Source organism: Brachycentrus maculatus, unplaced genomic scaffold, assembly GCF_059751285.1.
Source record: "Brachycentrus maculatus isolate JH-2025_06_01 unplaced genomic scaffold, ASM5975128v1 h1tg000115l, whole genome shotgun sequence".
Lineage (NCBI taxonomy): Eukaryota > Metazoa > Arthropoda > Insecta > Trichoptera > Brachycentridae > Brachycentrus > Brachycentrus maculatus.
The window spans coordinates 2127483-2146008 of NW_028280868.1; the positions used below are offsets into that span (position 1 = coordinate 2127483).

General features: G+C 30.6%; 1 protein-coding gene across 10 annotated transcripts in view; it reads right to left on the reverse strand.

The window, feature by feature from the left end:
• Positions 1–1198: 1198 nt before the first annotated feature.
• LOC148309942 (spondin-1) overlaps positions 1199–18526 on the reverse strand; it is a 190098-nt gene continuing 172770 nt past the window's right edge. For 2 of the 10 annotated variants that reach the window (XM_088259211.1, XM_088259213.1), the window contains exons 10-17: positions 18278–18511; positions 15701–15899; positions 10655–10865; positions 9067–9237; positions 7993–8133; positions 6558–7078; positions 3788–3953; positions 1199–3053 (exon numbers count right to left, since the gene is read on the reverse strand). In XM_088259211.1, coding sequence (XP_088115337.1) covers positions 2875–3053; positions 3788–3953; positions 6558–7078; positions 7993–8133; positions 9067–9237; positions 10655–10865; positions 15701–15899; positions 18278–18511 — 1822 coding nt within the window. In that variant the 3' untranslated portion in view covers positions 1199–2874. The remainder of the gene's footprint in view (positions 3054–3787; positions 3954–6557; positions 7079–7992; positions 8134–9066; positions 9238–10654; positions 10866–15700; positions 15900–18277; positions 18512–18526) is intronic. The other 8 variants (XM_088259214.1, XM_088259215.1, XM_088259216.1 and 5 more) reach the window with 5 other exon arrangements.

Consider the following 18526-nt stretch of genomic DNA (forward strand, 5'->3'; position numbering starts at 1 on the left):
TCGCAGAGTTTAATGGATTGTTTTATTATTTTAACGGTATTTCAGAAATAGTTTGAAATTGAAATAAAGCTTATACGTTGAAATAACATATGTGTATTTGTTTGAACAGTACTGCGATAGCATACAAACAAAACTCACACGCACATGTTATTCACATAAATCGCTGAATAAAACTGTTTTCTCCATTTGATCAAAATCAAATATTTGGATAAAAGTGTCAAAAGGTATCGCAAATACTATAAAGTCGATTCACGAAATTTAATTTATGAATAACGTTTTTCAAACATAATGTTTTGTTAAATGCATTTCTCGCTATATATAAATAAAGGCTTTCAAATGAAACCTGAAACTTTAAATTTTATGCTAGATTTCTGAAAAGGGTTGCTATTATTAATTCATTGTGTGTACAACCCTTGTATTTCATTCTGTAACCTTTTAAACCATCTATTAAATATGTCAAATGTTTTTTTATTAATGCTCTATAATTGATAGAAATTTAAAGGAAATTATAAATTGATAATACCAGGGATATCCAAAATAAAGAGAAAAAATATCACTTTATCTAAAAAATATCATATGATATATCCATCTATAGATGTGCAAATATGTTATTATTTTAAAAAATGTAAATGTATTTTTGTTAAAATTTACCCGTTTTAAACCGCATCGCTGACCCGTTTAGTTTCAGTATGTGTCTCTTTTTCATTTCTCCATTGGTTGATTTTTTTACTAGCATAATTATTAACCCGATCATCAAAATATTCACACATCTCAGAACAACTAAGTGAACTTCTTCGGTTAAAGTGTCCAGAAATAATAATGTTAAAGCTTTAATGAACAGTAATAATAATACCAGTATTAATCAGTCTTCATAAAGAAGCGGTTAGCTTCGATACCTGTAGACATTATAATTAAGTTATAATAAACTATTTAAAGTGATTTTAGGACAAAGTTACATTTTAATTATAAGATTTTTATCTATTTATCTGTTGAGAACTGTATCGAGATGGTTGAAGAATTTTATCTTCAACATGTAGTTAAAGTGGGTTGGGCGTTCGCTACTAATCGTGAGGTCTTAGTTAAAATTCTCGGCTGAGTTTACCCAAAATTTATTTAATACATTACCTTTGATAGCCAAAAGACGATGAATTGACCTTTTAAACCTTAGAAAATTGAAATAATAAAAACGCAGTGATTTTCTCTTTTTTATTATCATTTTATTTGAAATGCACTTATATTAGTTTTCATTACATAATAAAACATTTGTTTAATATCTAGATTCTTTCTTCATTTATCAATATATACAACCAATCCAATTAAAAAGATATTTATTGTCACACCCTCTTACAAGTTCCTCTCACATTCAACCTCTCTATCAAAATGTGCTTTAAAATCTACGATATATGTCACCAATCTTAAAATTTTAATGATATTTACTTAAAACATTACAATTTATTTACATGCATTAGAAGATAACAAAAATTATTTGAATAAAATTTAAATTAGATGTTTTATTTTAACAAAAATGGTGGTTTAAATCATATATATATAAAAAAATACAACTTCAAATTCTCACAACATATGGAATACTTTAAACGTTTCTTTATCACCTTCGATATTGATATGAAATGAGATTTTTTTACACTTTTTTCTCAAGAATTCATATTTTAAAACTACATGTTTTCAAAAAACAACTTTTTGATTCTAAAATATTCAATAAATGCTCATATTTACATGTTTTTGCATACTTAATAATTATTCACTTTAATAATAACGCAAATTTAAAGCAAACTAGACTAGCTTTTTTTTGTTATTAGAGTTTTTATTTAACAAGCTGTGTTCATCAAACATGTTCATATTTATTTCGATTCATCAATGTATAAAAAAGTATTTTTCTTTATATTCCATATTTTTCATTGATGACAAGTTAAATATGCAAATCGACATAAAGACAGTGGAGAAGCTACAAGACCGTTTCAAATTTATAAATCGTTGAAAATTTTCTAATACTGGTTTTAAAATGTTTTCATTTACGATATTATTTACGCTTACGTAAAATATGAATAAAAATTTCATTGCGTCTTCATTAAAAATAAACACTTAGGAGTGAAAAATTATCCCACCCTATCGTAACACATTCTTCTTATTTAAAACATTTTATGTATTCGTTGAACAACTTTATATACGTACGAACACTAGTTTAAATAATTTACAGGTATCAAAGATTGAATCACACAAACACAATCATTCATCTTGTATCAATATAAAAAATAAACGTTATCTGGGTGAGTATTTAAAGATATCTTAGAGAGTTTTACTTACATCTAATTCCATCCTCCTTTGAAATAATTACGATCGATAACACATCTGGGACTTTGTATCCTTCCTGAAATGCCAATTTCGCCAAAGAACCTTCAAAATAATACGTACCGGAGAACGCTGAAGATATTTTTTGAAGCTTAAAGTATCTGCGATTCGAATTTCATCTCAATTGCAATCTTCCTTTACGTTTTACGTGATCATACAAAATCGTTCCGACATCTTACAATTGACAAGATAATTAATTTATAACCAAATGATACAAGTATTACAAAAAATTTCAGTTAAATTCCTGTTATTTATTTAAGTTGAACGTAAATTAGGGGTGAATCGTAAGATAAGCCAATGCAAACAAGGGTCCAATATATATCATTTTTGAAATTCAAAATATCATCACTGAGCATTCAGAATATCAACAAGCCATTGAGCTTGTCATGCCATAATTCTTGGAAAATATTTCCAATATTTTTTAAAATATTTTCCAAAAGACAATTAGAAGCCCTTCTTTGCTCTAGAAATTGGGATATTTCTCTTTAAAATTCGTTCATATTCTGCTTATAGCGGGCAGGGCATGAGATCGCAGGACTGTTTGTCTAGACGAGGTGCGCACGGAGATCTTCCGTTGGCTGCTGGCCGAATGATGGATCTGGTCCTCTGCCTCACGGCTCCTTCTCCACAGGATTCTGAGCAAGGACTCCAAGGAGACCATTCCGAGAGTATGCAGTCTCTCCTAGCTGTGAATAAAAAATAATAAAAAATTACAGACACATATATATATATATATATATATATATATATATATATATATATATATATATATATATATATATATATATATATATATATATATATATATATATATATATATATATATATATATATATATATATATATATATATATATATATATATATATATATATATATATATATATATATATATATATATATATATATATATATATATATATAAATATTGTTTAATCACCGTTATGTGTTGTTTGAAGAAGCAAATCGCATGATTTTTGTTTTCAAAAGTTTAGATCATCAATAAACCTAAATGTTAAATATTTAAAATATTTTTTATGATTTAAAAAAAAAGAACATAAATTGAGAACCACTGCTCTAACGATACAAAGAGAAATCTATTTGAATTGTATTAAATTAGTTCTTCTTCTTATTCATATTCTTCTTCTTACCCTTATCCGCACCCCAATCTAAACGCATTGTTACCTTAATTGTTAACACATCAAAGAAAGGCGATTAGCCCTCCGCTTCAGGTACCAGTCCAGGGTAATATTGAATAAATAAAGGAGTGAAAAAATCACTTTTATTTATTTGACCCCCCCCCTGGGAATCGAACCCGGGATCTCCAGAACGGTAGCCGAACATGCTGACTATTACACTACGCAGGCGAATTAGTTGGTTGCAGTTATACCAGTAGAAATTTATAATTAGTAATTTAATACCACTAGTAATATGATGTCCCGGCCCCCAAGTTGGATTTGTAGAATCGTAGTTGTTCTCTTCTGCAGATTGCGCGTTTTCGTTGTTTCTACAAGGTCTGAGATTTTTACATTTTCTTCTCTTCATTAATTTTTTGGGACAACTGCGTCCGCCGTTCACTGGATGTTGCTGCAAAACGGAGGTACTCATTAATATGTTGAATATTTAGAGAATGTAAACAGAATACAAGTAATGTAAAATAGAACAATAAGATATATATTTCGTCAACCGCACACCACTCATGTAAAAGACATTTATTTGAGCATTAATATAATACTTTTTGACATTCTCCCAACATATGAGATTACAAACACAATAGTTCAAATAATTTCTATAAGTTCAAAATATTTAAAACGACTTGCAGTAACACTAATGAGATTTTTTTAATAGAGAAATTCATTATTTTTTGACATCTCATCAAAAATGAAGAAGAATATGGAAGTCTGGGCATTTACGGGGCTTACGACCGTCATAGGCTGGTTTGAGTGATCACTTTACACACGTGTAACATTCACCAATTCTACCCATTATTGACAACCACACTACTCAAATTCTAGGAAGTTCTATATATATGAACCAATTTAGAAACCTTGTTCATGAATCACTAAAACTTCACTAGAGAAATCTATTGGTGAGATGTAAAGAAGCTTTTTATTAAGCAGAAACTCTTATATTAGTATGTGAGATCCAAATCCATGGATTTATGTATGGGATTTGGATCTCACATACTAATATAAGAGTTTCTGCTTAATAAAAAGCTTCTTTACATCTCACCAATAGATTTCTCTAGTGAAGTTTTAGTGATTCATGAACAAGGTTTCTAAATTGGTTCATATATATAGAACTTCCTAGAATTTGAGTAGTGTGGTTGTCAATAATGGGTAGAATTGGTGAATGTTACACGTGTGTAAAGTGATCACTCAAACCAGCCTATGACGGTCGTAAGCCCCGTAAATGCCCAGACTTCCATATTCTTCTTCATTTTTGATGAGATGTCAAAAAATAATATGAAAATAACTCCTGTAATTGGAGATAATCCAGATTTTGTGAACAAGTATTTGGACACACTCAAAATGTTGTAGAGAAATTCATCAATATAACATACGAGGACATAATAAAATACAATGGAATATACAATGGAATGGATGGCTGAAAACAGATTGACGTTAAACCCGTCCAAAACGGAACATCCCTGGATAGCCACACCTAAACGACAGAATTTGATTGATAACACGACACCACTCAATCCAAAGAGTACAACTACACCGGCCGTCAAACTGCTCGGCGTGTTCTTAGATTCTGATCTCTCCCTTGAGACTCAAATTAGCAAAACAACAAGTACATGTTTTTATCAGCTAAGGCAAATTAAAAGCATTCGCAAGAATCTGCCAGTTGATGCTGCCCGTCAATTAATAAATGCGTTTGTAATATCGAGAGTAGATTATTGTAACGGTATATACACGGGTCTACCAAACAATAAAATGACTCGACTGCAATCAGTGTTAAACGCAGCAGCGAGACTAATTTTTGGAATTTCCAAATTCAGTCACATCACCCCACTACTTCACAAACTCCACTGGTTACGCTTTCCCGAAAGGGTTGAGTATAAACTCTGCCTACTCATGTATAAATCGATACACAATATGGCTCCAGAGTATCTTAAGGAGCTGTGTATTCCAGATGAATTGGTTGATAGACGTCTCACGCTTCGATCGGCTACAACATCTGCAATGGGCAAAGTTATCTTACCAGCTCGGTTGCGAGCTGGTAAGATAACTTTGCGAAGATAAGATAACGAAATTTAGTGCGTTGGTTGCAACGCACTAAATTTGGCGAGCGTGCCTTTGCTGTTGCAGGACCGACGGCGTGGAATGCTCTTCCACCAATGGTTAGAAATAGTGAGAGTGAGATGATCTTTAGAAAAAGACTGAAAACACATTTGTTTGCTAAATCATTTCCACCATAATATTTTCCCCAATTCATTCACAGTGAGGTATTTTTTAGGTATTTTTGAGGTATTTTTTTACGAAAATGGCGCTTTATAAGTTATCCAATTTTATTATTATTATTATTACACGTCGAACCGAATAAACACATCTAATTTTAGAGTAAGGTCCCTAGCAATATATTGCTTATACCAAAATCAATTAGCTGCCTGGCGAATATAAATTAGAAACCAGTCAGGGATCCAAAATGAATGACCTGTAAAAATACTTTATGGAAAGATTGTTTTTGTGATTAGTTATATTTTCTCATTTTTTTCATTTAAATATGGTTCTTAGCATATTTTTTTATATGCCTATTTGCTAAACCTTTATTGCTTTATATTTTACATTTTGCCCAATGTTTTCTTATTTGTGGAGGTCCTCACCAAAGAGTTACATTTCCAATATTGCACAAAAATCCTTCAAATGCAAATCTGTTCTGTTTACTGTACTCTATCGAAATCTTAATTAAAGTTGCGACAAAACGTGACCAAACCAATACGAAATCATTAAATTGCACCAAAACTTAACAATTTTACAAGCTAGAATTCCTGATAACTTAAAATCACTTAAAGTGTAAATGTAACGTTTTAGTGAGGACCTCCACATTTGTTTTTCAGCCTTATTAACCTTAATCCCATGTTCCAAAATGAGTAATGGAAATTACTCATCGGTAATATTAAATGTGTGACTTATTTATGTTTTATGTTTATATAAATAAATAAATAGTCTAAATGTGATTTCTTACAATTATAAATCTGGACTTTTGTTCGAATCCTCTTCCACATGTCGCGTTGCAACCACTCCATTCCGACCAGGGTGAGACTTCGCATTTCTTGATTTGTCCAACCGGTTCTTCGATGACACCAGTGCCTTGGTAGCCGACTTGTCTATGACCGAATCGGCTTTCTGCTACGTACTCTTCTTCCCTACTTTCGCGTCCATACTTCCTACTGGGTTCAGAACGCCTAGGGCTATACTGGTCTTCTTCGTTGGACTCTCTGTTTTGAGGGTTTCTGGAGTTGTATCTGGTCTGTTTGTTTCTCTCCCCGCCATTTCCTTTATGTCTGTTGTTCGGTCTGTGACGGCCGTTGTTTCGCGTTTCTTGCTCGATGTCGTTAGAGTCAAAACTTGGAGGCATCGTGCTTCCATCGTATCCGCTGAGAGATCCATCTCCCGTTACCTTAGGGTGGTAGGAAGATGGCAGGTTCCCTACTAATCTATGCTTCATTTGGTTCCCTGTGTCCAATCCTGCGAATTGATCACGGCCTGTCGTGAAACGAAATTCAAAAGTGTTAGTAAAATTTTCAACAATCATATTAAGCTCATTTGAAAATAAAAATTTTGTGTCGTTTGCAAATTTGTTTTGCATAGGCGAGAATTGAACACATTGATAACAATATATATATTTTTTTATTAAATGTTCATTTCGTGTATATTAAATGATTAAAATAAAAAAATGAAGAATACCTTTTTAATGTAAACACGGCTAATTTGATTGATTGATTCAGAGTCACTTTGCGATAATATCTATTCATTTTTAATTTCATTTTTACTCGGAAAGTATTTTTTTTATTATAACCTATTGTGACACCTGTTTCGATGCATTCCGCATTATTTTTAGCGGTGTTCATAATACGGTGTTCATAGAACGATGTATCAAAACACGTGTCACAGTGGATTTTAAGAAAAAGTGGTATCTATCATGTAAAACTTAAATTAAAATGGATAAACATTACTGGTTTATATGTTTTCTATACTCGTAGTGTTTACATTAATAAACAAATTAAGTTGTCTTATGCGAGTGTTTTTAAAACATCATTTAACTCCACAAAGTGCTGCATAAATAAATACTCAAATATATTTTCAATATTATTAATATTTAGCGCATTTACTTTGCGGTCGGTCATTTTTACTTTTTTTAAATATAATAGTTTGTAATATTAGTAAATAACCACTCACCGAGATTTTTATTTCTACCGGTTTTGAGACGTACTCCTCTCTTCGTCAGGACAATCACTACCACAGCATGCAAACAGTACCATAGCAATATTTACATGTAAATAGTGCTATGGTAGAAAAGGGTAGTATCAATAACCATACTTACCCTTTGTAAACTATACAAGCAATGGGGAGAGTGCATATCAAAATAAACAAAACTGTTCTACTAATGTTGTTCATACCAAAGTAAATTTCCGAGCCGTCATCCTGAAGAGGTTGGTCGTACAACGTTTGGTTAGTAGAAAGTACGACAGAATTTGTATCCCGTGTATTATCTCCGTCGCTGTCTTCAGTTAAAAGTTTTTCAATTCTCTTTAAGTCCTCTGTTAAATGCAGCATGAAAAGACAAGCACAAACTTAACTCACCAGTCCTTTCGAGATTGTACGAATAGATTCCTCATTTATGCATATTCAAGCGTGCAAAGCGATAATTTCATGAATGGATGCATAAATACCACGAAAAAATGTTCTCGGTACCAAAAAAATAATTCATTTTACAAGTAAACCTCGTTTTGCGCCGGTTCGATTAATGCCGATTCGCAATTATGCTGGTTGGTGCTTCAAATTCCTCAAAGAGTCGCGAATCCCCGTTTGAGAATCGATGCTCATGGGCAGCGTTTCTCAACCTTTTTAGTGTCGAGTTCCCAAGGATAATATAGATAAGAAAACCTGGAGAGCCTCTAATAGTAATATATTGTGATTTGTACATTTTTGTACATCATAAAGAATGTGTTAACACTTGACACAAATACCGTGACCGTGACCCCTTTATATGGCACCTCATCGCAACTCCCTAGTAGAGAGTGCCGGGTTGTGGTCCCGTGGTTAGGTGTCGCGGACTCTTAAGTCAGAGTTTCTCGGTTCTAACCCACTCTACCACAATTTGAAACTTGTTTCTAATAATGAGCCACATAGGTTCACAAAAATAGTATGAAATGGAAATATTTGTTTAAATAATAAAAAAAAACACAAAAATATATCTCTTTTTTTTTTAACAAATGAAAGAATGGATGTTCAGGGCTAATAGTAAACATACTTTGCACGTTTTTATCCGCCACTTACGTTAAACGATTTGTTCAATATCCCTTAAAATGGTTTGTGTGGTATAAATCCACGTTTATTTTTAAAAGGAAATCAATATTCTGCTAAATTAAACTAAACTTTATTAGATTTGGGGATGGAAATTCAAATTTTAAAAAAAAACATAGGTAAAAATGATTAGATTTCGCTAATTGCATCTGTTGAAATGTATCCACCTTTGTACGAGTTGCACACTCGGAGACATTCCTGGTGAGACTCAAAATTGTTCCTATTGCCTTGACATCCAGTGTATCCAAAAGGTTCGCACGTTCTCGAGACCTGGTCGAAGAACCACCTTTCTATGTAAGCCCTGCATGGACCGACGAGCTTTGGTAGGCTGCATATTTCTAGAAGGTTTATGGTTAGTACATGTTAGTAAGCACAAAGAAAAACATGATTGATTAAATACCGTAATAAAAGTATGTTTAATAGATGGTTCCGAACGGAAACCAAAAGTTTCTATACCGGACCTGGGAATGTGGAGGAAGCTTTCAGAGAGCATGTTACGTGTTAGTAAGCCTTCATAGATATTACGTTAGTTCGCTAATCATATCATGGGTATACTGTCAAAAAACGTTAAGTCTGAAATCTCTGTTTGAATAATCACGGTTATTTAAAGCTTTAGCTTTAGTCTAAATAAAATACCGGCCATGAAACTTAAAGTCTAATTTATTTTTAAACCCACATAAATATGACATTTCAAACTACTTAGTGCATTTTGCCAGTTTATATAACGTTGAAAACTTACTTCTGCATAATTAAGACAAAATTCTATATTTTACGACTCCTAACCCGACCACTTTCAAGTATTTGGCATACCTGACCATGCCATGTTTTTCTCGGTGTTCCTCTGCTCATTTTTTCACTTACATTCGCCTCATAAGTGGTCAGGTTAGGAGTCGTAACAATCGGCGGGTATGTATGAGGAGATGCATGAACGTGGAAGAGGCGAAGAATGTTTGCAAGGACAGAGTGGTGTGGCGCTCTATTCTCTCTGCCTACCCCTGTTGGCAAGCGGCGTGATGGTTACTAAGTTAGTTTTTATTGTATATTTTCATGTTAACGTTTTTTGCCAGTACGCCAACAATATTATATTTAAAATTTGAGTACATGCAACATTTAAAAATATGGATAACAGTCATCATGGGATCATGACTCGATTGCATCATTTTTAATAAAAATTTAACATGGTAAATACCACTGTTTCTTAAAATCTATTTATTGTTATATCTAAATATTGTTTCACGTGTTTTGATGCTTTCCGCATCATTTTCAAACAAATGATGGGGAACTCATTGAAATACGTATCACAATACATTTAAAGAAATACTGGTATTATTCATATTATTTATTGATTCGGCATCAACTTTATGGAATGAAAATTTAAAAAAAACACTTGTATAAACTACATACTAAGTTTTTATTCATCAAACACGACTCTTTTCGAAAATTACAGTTGCTACAGCAGTTTCATCAACAGATGAATAGTAAAACTTTTATTATGTTTTCTATTCACCTGTCGATAAAAGCAACGATAGTTTTCAAAACAAGTCATTTGTAATGAAATAAAACTCAATAATTGGTATTGCACAAGTTTCTTTTTTTAGTAAGTAAAATTTCAAATAAAAATGGATAGATACTAACACAAAGTGACTGCCGAATTGATTAGAGGAGAATCGATTGGATCAGTTAGAGTATTTTATTATTGCAAGCAGTATGTGTGGTAGTTACTACATTATAAATTAAATGTTTATTTTCACTTACGTCTAGCTTCTTCTTCCGTGATATCGCAAGACGGTAGGGCGGCTTCACATTCTACCCTCTCTACCAGCTTTATATGGGAACATTTCCCACCGTTCTCTGTCTCTTCTTCATCCTGATCTACTCCTGCTTCCCCGTTACCATCCTCCTCTTCTCCTTCAGCTTCACCATCGCCATCTGCTTCTTCGGTCTCCTCTTTGTCTTCCTTGGGATTCTTTAGGAAAAAATCAAATTGAAACAGAGGAAAGTTTGATGGTATTGTTATAAGGAATTATAAAAAAGACTAATGTACAGAAAAATATTTATATACCCTTAGTGGGCCACAGATTTTTTCATCCAAACATGAACGGCACATTTAAGATTACACATTTCGGCACATTTAGAAATACATAGTTATACACATATAAATACATATAAATATATAAATATAAACATGTATATATATATATATATATATATATATATATATATATATATATATATATATATATATATATATATATATATATATATATATATATATATATATGTATATATATATATATATGTATATATATATATATATATATATATATATATATATATATATATATATATATATATATATATATATATATATATATATATATATATATAAATATATATATATACATATATATATATGTTTATATGTAAGATAATGTAGTCGGTAATAAGAGTAGAGGAAGACCGAGGAAAACTTGGAGTGATCAAGAATTTCAAATACTTAAAAGTGGTCAGGGGTTGGATTCAATTTATTTCACAATTTTACAAAAAGTACATGTCCATCCCTGAAGATAACAAGGTTCTTGTCGAAACCAGAAATAAAAATGGTTTAAAACAAAATTCTAGTTTTATTTCATAAAGTTGTATAAGATTTGATTCATGAGTCTCGAATACTTGTCGATTTCGAGATAATAGAACAATCCTTTGGGAGTGTTTGAAGCTTTTCCGTAGACTAGCAGCAAGTAGCCGAAAGCTCACTCGATATTTCCGATTGATCGGACATACTCAAAGTGGTGTAGTGATACGAAAGCAAAACCATGTATTTACCAAAACCGTACGAGGGGTATATCAAAATGTGGTAAGGCCTTTCGAATGTATTTCGGTAAATCTGACATTATACTCGCTTGTATTAACTGATGGGTCTTCCTCGGATTAAATATCGAAATATTGATATTTACCTTGTAGCTACATATATTGAAAACACATGTATTTATCTTTTTTCTCGTATTTTATGAGAAATAGTAATTTGAACTATCTTCTTAAAATGAAAAAGGAAATGATTGAATTTCGTGGTAACGTGAGCTTTGAAGATGTATTTATTACATAGGTTATTAATAATATTTCAATATTATTTTTTAAAGTAAAAATAATAACCATATTACTATGAATACAATGTTGTATTTAATTTTGTATGTTTAATAACCATTATGTCCGTTATAAGACATACACATCAATAACCCATGATTTCTAAGAAGTTTTAAATACACAAATTTTAATAATCGCATTTTTATATTATTTGAATTTGAAACTTCAAACTACAAATAAATATGTGTAAATAAATACTTGAAAATAAAAACAAATAAATCTTTTTAGTATTTTTTTTATTATTAATACCATTTCCTTTCTGAATATTTCAATATATCGTTTAGAACATTTAAAGCTTGTTGCTGACGGAGGTTAGAGGTCAAAATAAATTATGGAACAAAGGCAAAATAAAGGAATGGGTAAATGATCAAGATTTAATTATATGAAAATTGTAAAAAGTTCATATCTTTTCATTTTTTCTCTTTCTTATTTTGTGAGTATATTAGGTTAATGTAGATATAAAAAATAAAATTGAAAAAACGTATGTAAAAAGAACTCCACCAACAAGACACAAGGTGGCTTGGTGGGTCTCTGCAAAAAAGTATTTTAAATATTTTTTATAATTGAACTTTTAAATAAATGTTGAAAATTTATGTAAATAAATTAATTTAAAAAAAAATGCTGTTATTGTTATATTGAATTCGTTAAAATTCGAATATGTAGGTCTAAATTAGTATACTGGGTGTCATTTTTCGTTTTATACAAAAGAAGATGACTGAGATGCTTGGATTTCCATCTTCTTTTGAATAGTAACTATAAATGTTCAATTTATATGGAGACACCTATAACGTTATTAATATCACTGACTTTTGTTAGTTTTTATTATTTTAAGTTTAAATCAAATCAAGCCATTCAAAACACGTTAAAAAATTATTGCCTTTATTGTTTCTTCAATTATCCTTTTAACAAGTGTTATTTTTTTTTAATAATGGTTCAAAATAAAACAGTTTTTTTTAAATTAAAAAATGCTCCAGTTTTATACCGTTGTAAAATACATAAATATCATAAGCTACAGAAAATAGGATTTTATAGTCTTATTATTTCGAGAAATAAAAATACTTTGTGTTCTGATCCACTCACATTTTTATTAACCAACTAGTTTCGCTGCTTTTTATTTGCGTTGCTGCGTTTGTGATTTTTATTAACCAACTAGTTTCAACTGCTTATCTAATAATCATTCGTTCAATTTTGAAGATGGGATAGAAATTTTGCATAGTAATAACAGAACTAGTCAAATTAATAATTTAGAGGTGTTAGAAATAAAAAAAGCGGTTAAACAAAAATTAAATATAATTAACAACCAAATAAACGTTAGTCAAAGTCCCATTTTTAATATTTTTCCCATAAAATCAAACCCAACCTAAACAGAGTTATCCCCTTCCTTTCTCTTACCCCTCCTTAAAACACCATTACCCCCACCCCTACCCTTTTGAAACCCAACAACTTGTACAGTGTTTCTTTTTATATATATATTTAGTAATAAATGAAACCCTAAAGAGGGCAACAGGTTGTTGCCGAAACTAGTTGGTTAATAAAAATGTGAGTGGATCAGAACACAAAGTATTTTTATTTCTCGAAATAATGTATCAATATGATCCACAAAGTTAATGCTTTCAATATTCAAAACATTTTGTAGTTGTCTTAACAGCTTCTGTTTACTCCTTGACTTTTCTAAGCTTCGCTTGTCAACTTAATGTCATGTATTTCGAAACAGTTTTGGAGAGAAACTTGAATGATCGATCTTAATCTTCAACAGAATAACTTGTTAGGCTCACGTATTTGCTATTTTCTAGTTGTCACAATAATAAGGTTTATCTGCTCGGAGCAGGATACAGTGAATGGATTACCAAGATTAGAAAAAGCCTTTAGGTCAAAATAACAACATGTTTCCTATAAGATATACTTGTATGAGATAAAACTAAGGACCTCTTCTAAATCCTGATGAAGAATGTAATTATTTACTTGAATGATTTTCCAATTTGGTGGAATATATATGTATATGTATATATATATATATATATATATATATATATATATATATATATATATATATATATATATATATATATATATATATATTTATATATAATGGATTACCAAGATTAGAAAAAGCCTTTAGGTCAAAATAACAACATGTTTCCTATAAGATATACTTGTATGAGATAAAACTAAGGACCTCTTCTAAATCCTGATGAAGAATGTAATTATTTACTTGAATGATTTTCCAATTTGGTGGAATATATATGTATATGTATATATATATATATATATATATATATATATATATATATATATATATATATATATATATATATATATATATATATATATATATATATATATATATATATATATATATATATATATATATATATATATATATATATATATATATATATATATATATATATATATATATATATATATATATATATATATATATATATATATATATATATATATATATATATATATATATATATATATATATTTATATATGCTCTCATCAAAATGTGAAAACGTAAAAAAAAGGGTTTCTAAAAGTGTTTAACTTTAAAACATCTCCTATAAAAATATCTTTGATGCGTTGTCAAAGTAATACCTGACTAAAAAAAATATCTGTATCTAGAGAATAATTATTAAAACATTCATAGATAAATGATCATGCAGTATTTTTATTTTTTTATTTTTCGTTTTTAAATTTTAATTTGGGGTGTGCTGATGAATATATAAAAGATTGTGAGTGTACACAATTTTGCATTCTATTATATGATAATAAATTGTAGAATAATAAGCTGGTTTATTTAGGGCATTGTCCTTTTGTCCCTTTTCGTATATTTCTCGAGAGAGGGTAATTTAAATTTCATTGATCATTTTATTCACATTTCACAATTTGACAATACTCTTTCAACCACTTTTATCTCCTATTCAGACTTGATTAGGGGATTAAACGATATCGTTATTCCCTACAACAAATTGAATAATTATCTTTATTATAACAAACAAATTATTTGATAAGATGAAATGAGTTCAAACAAAAAAGAAATTCTGTTGAAAATGATAAGCACATAGAATGTAATTATTGTTTGCTTTAATATCAAGCATGAAAATATATTTTTTTCAAGAAAGCAATTTTAATAAAAATATAAATATAATATGTACTTATGTGAGAACCGTACAGGCCAAATCTTTGTAAAGTATAATTTTATATAGTTTTTTTTAAATTGCAGTATTGAAAGACGTAAACCGATTCTGTAGTGGGTGCCTAATACATATAGCCAGAGCTGTATAGAATGTTTTTTAAGAGGTACACAAATTCCCACCGTGTGGCATGTTGCGCCATCATGTTGAAACCACAGCTCTGTCACACCAGTGGAATTACAGTGAGTACGAAGAAGTTATTAATAATTCCACCTACCCATAAAGTATACCAAACAGTGATTTTTAATGGATGTAAGGGCATCTCGACAAAGGCTTGGACGAAAACTGCTGACAGTCAGTAAAGTGTCAACTTGACAGTTAAATCAACAATCTATAGAAACAAAAGCCCTTCTTACTAAATTATTAGTTCTATTACCGAAAAAAAATTGGATTATAAATCATTATTAATTGGAAAATATGTTAGAGCAAACGTAATTGAAAATATAAACAGAAACTCACATCTTCAGCACCCCATCTAGCGCGCCTTCGAACTCTCGTGTAGGCCATGTCTTGCTGTTCTTCACCAGCATTCTCCAGCTTCCTGGACCTCATCCTCCAGCCCTTTCCACACGTGGCAGAACAGTCCATCCAGTCCGACCACGGACCCACAGAGCATTCCTGATCATCTTCCACTGAAGCTTCTTCCTCTTCCTTGACTCTGAAAACGACGCGTTCTTGAAAACTTTGACAACACACAAAATATTAAAAAAGTAGTGTTGTCCGAAAAAACTGAAATTATAAGGAGGATAATGAGTTTGATTAACTAAATGGATAAGATTATTCCTCTTAGGATAAAAATAAAACATCTTTTTTAAGTCAGATGAAACAAAAATCCACTTTATCACCTATTGACCTTGTACATTTATTTATTTATTTGTGGTTCACAAACAATAAAAAACATACTACAATAAATAAAATACAGTGAAATACAAACTGTTTGAATGTTTTTCATCAATTAGATGAGAACACAAAAAACTTACAGAATTTTTAAAGAATAGAAATTTTGTTGTAAAAAAAAGGGGAGTTACAATTAAAAGTAATGAAATAAAAAAAATACAAAATGAGCGAAATAAATAATAATCAATGCATCTCCAATGATTAATTATTATTGAAATAAGTTTAAGAATTAAAGTAATATTAGATGTAGAGATGGATTTGTTATAAAATCATATCGTAAATACATTAATTGTTAATATCAAAATACAGTATAATGCATATTATTTTGTGTTATAGAAATACAGCAGAAAGCTACATAAAGTAAGCAAATGCATTAACCAATTTAAAAAAATCAAAATTAAAATAAAAGGAACGCACTTATAAAATTTATAGTAATTAAATATCAGCATTCTTCACTATTGTTTCTCAAAAATACGTTTTATTAAGTGGTGACATATGCTGAAATTTGCCCGTATGGTAATGGTTTTATCTGTATATTTGTATGGAGTGCTATTGATTTTGTTACCTTTTCACTCATTCTAAATTTAAAATAGCTAGCTGCTGTGGTGCGAGTAAATATAGATTCATATTTTAAACTAACTAACTAACCATCATGTGCCTTCTTTGCAGAGGCAGGCAGAGAAAACAGAATCCCACACCACCTGTCTTTACAAACATTCTGCGCCTCTTCCACATTCATGAATCTTCTCATACACACCCTTCGATTATTTTTCTCTCCTCCTCCTGACCCACCCGCTTTCAAGTATTTGATATATCTGATCGTGTAAAGTTTTCGTCGGTCTTCCTCTGTTTTTTTTTTAAACTACATTCCCCACATAAATTTGTTTTACCTTTCTATCCTCACTCATACGTTCCACATGTCCAAACCATCTCATCTCACCTTTATTAATTTTATCGATAATGCTTATCTCAGTTTTGTATTATTTTCTTAATTTACCCCTGAAACATCTATCTTACATCCTACCACACTGTTAGATCGTCATCCTATGAGCTTAGCAGTGCTTCTTTGAGTGGCTGGAACTTATACGACTTTGAAAAATACTACAAAGATCGTCATTCAGTTCCAAGTTAATTTATTTAAGTAGAAAAAAGTATTAATGTTTACATATTTTATAAACATTTTTTTAACTAATGAAATCATCAGAAAATCCAGCGATAAAAGTAATGAGCATTTTTCCATCATACTTTATATCAAAAACTCCCATTTTTATTTTATTTTGTCGTAAGACTCTTACAGTAAGTATCAACGTAATGAGTTTTATTAATCAGATAAACTTCCATTTAAGATTAAAAATTATTACTTCTTAACTTCGAAATCCTTTCGAAAATGTTATTTATTTTACGAAATCACAAGTAAAATTTTATATTAAATGGAGATAATTATTTCGTTCAAATAAATTATTGGAAATGTCTGTGTATTTCTTTAAAGAATTTTAGCTGTACCTGGTAAATTTTAGATTTGTGTCCTCGGAACGTTGAAGGATGAAGGAGGAGGTGGGAGATAGGAGCTGGTTTTTCGTAATTGATTTATTATTATATTCTAAAATTGAAATTTTGTTTCAAATTCGGCGTTTTAAAAAAAAGTAATAACCTGTAAAGCCTACTTTCAGAGGCTTGTCTGCAGGTAGGATAGTAATGATAAGGACGGTAAATGTGGAAATACATCACAAACACCAATTAAAATTTGAACGAAATGAATTTATTTAGCAACTACGCCACAGCGGCTGTGGAAACGGTGCATTTGGAAATAATGATGAATGCATCGAAACACATGTCACAATAGAATTAAAAAAATAATAGTTTCAACCAAGTAAAACTTAAATAAATAAAAAGTATATGGATTGATACGTAAAGCAAATTTGAAGGAGTTCAGCTTTCTTGGAAGCTAATAAATAGTGGTATTTACCAAGTAGAACTTAAATTTTAAAAAATATATATTAATTGATACGTAAAGCAAACTTCCTTGGGAGATACAACCAAAAGAATAAAGAAAAAATATACATCCAATAACTACTAAACAAAAATAGAGCACTACAGCTTTTTGAATAGACTATAGGGAGATATCAAGTCCATTCATACTGCGGGCAGTTCTTCCCATTCCCGTCCCCATAGCACTCCTCAGTCTGCTGCAGATCAGGTCGGGCGCTGAGGCCCTGGTGACACCGCTTGAAGGCTCCCTTCAGCTTGAACTTCCTGGAGCGCACCCTCGACCCTCGGCCGCAACGCGAGCTGCAGGAGGACCAGCTCGACCACTCTGTCAAGGCACAAGGACCTTCTCTCTGCGCTGGGTCGGGCTCGTCCTCCGAGGGAACCCTGGATTTTGAGATT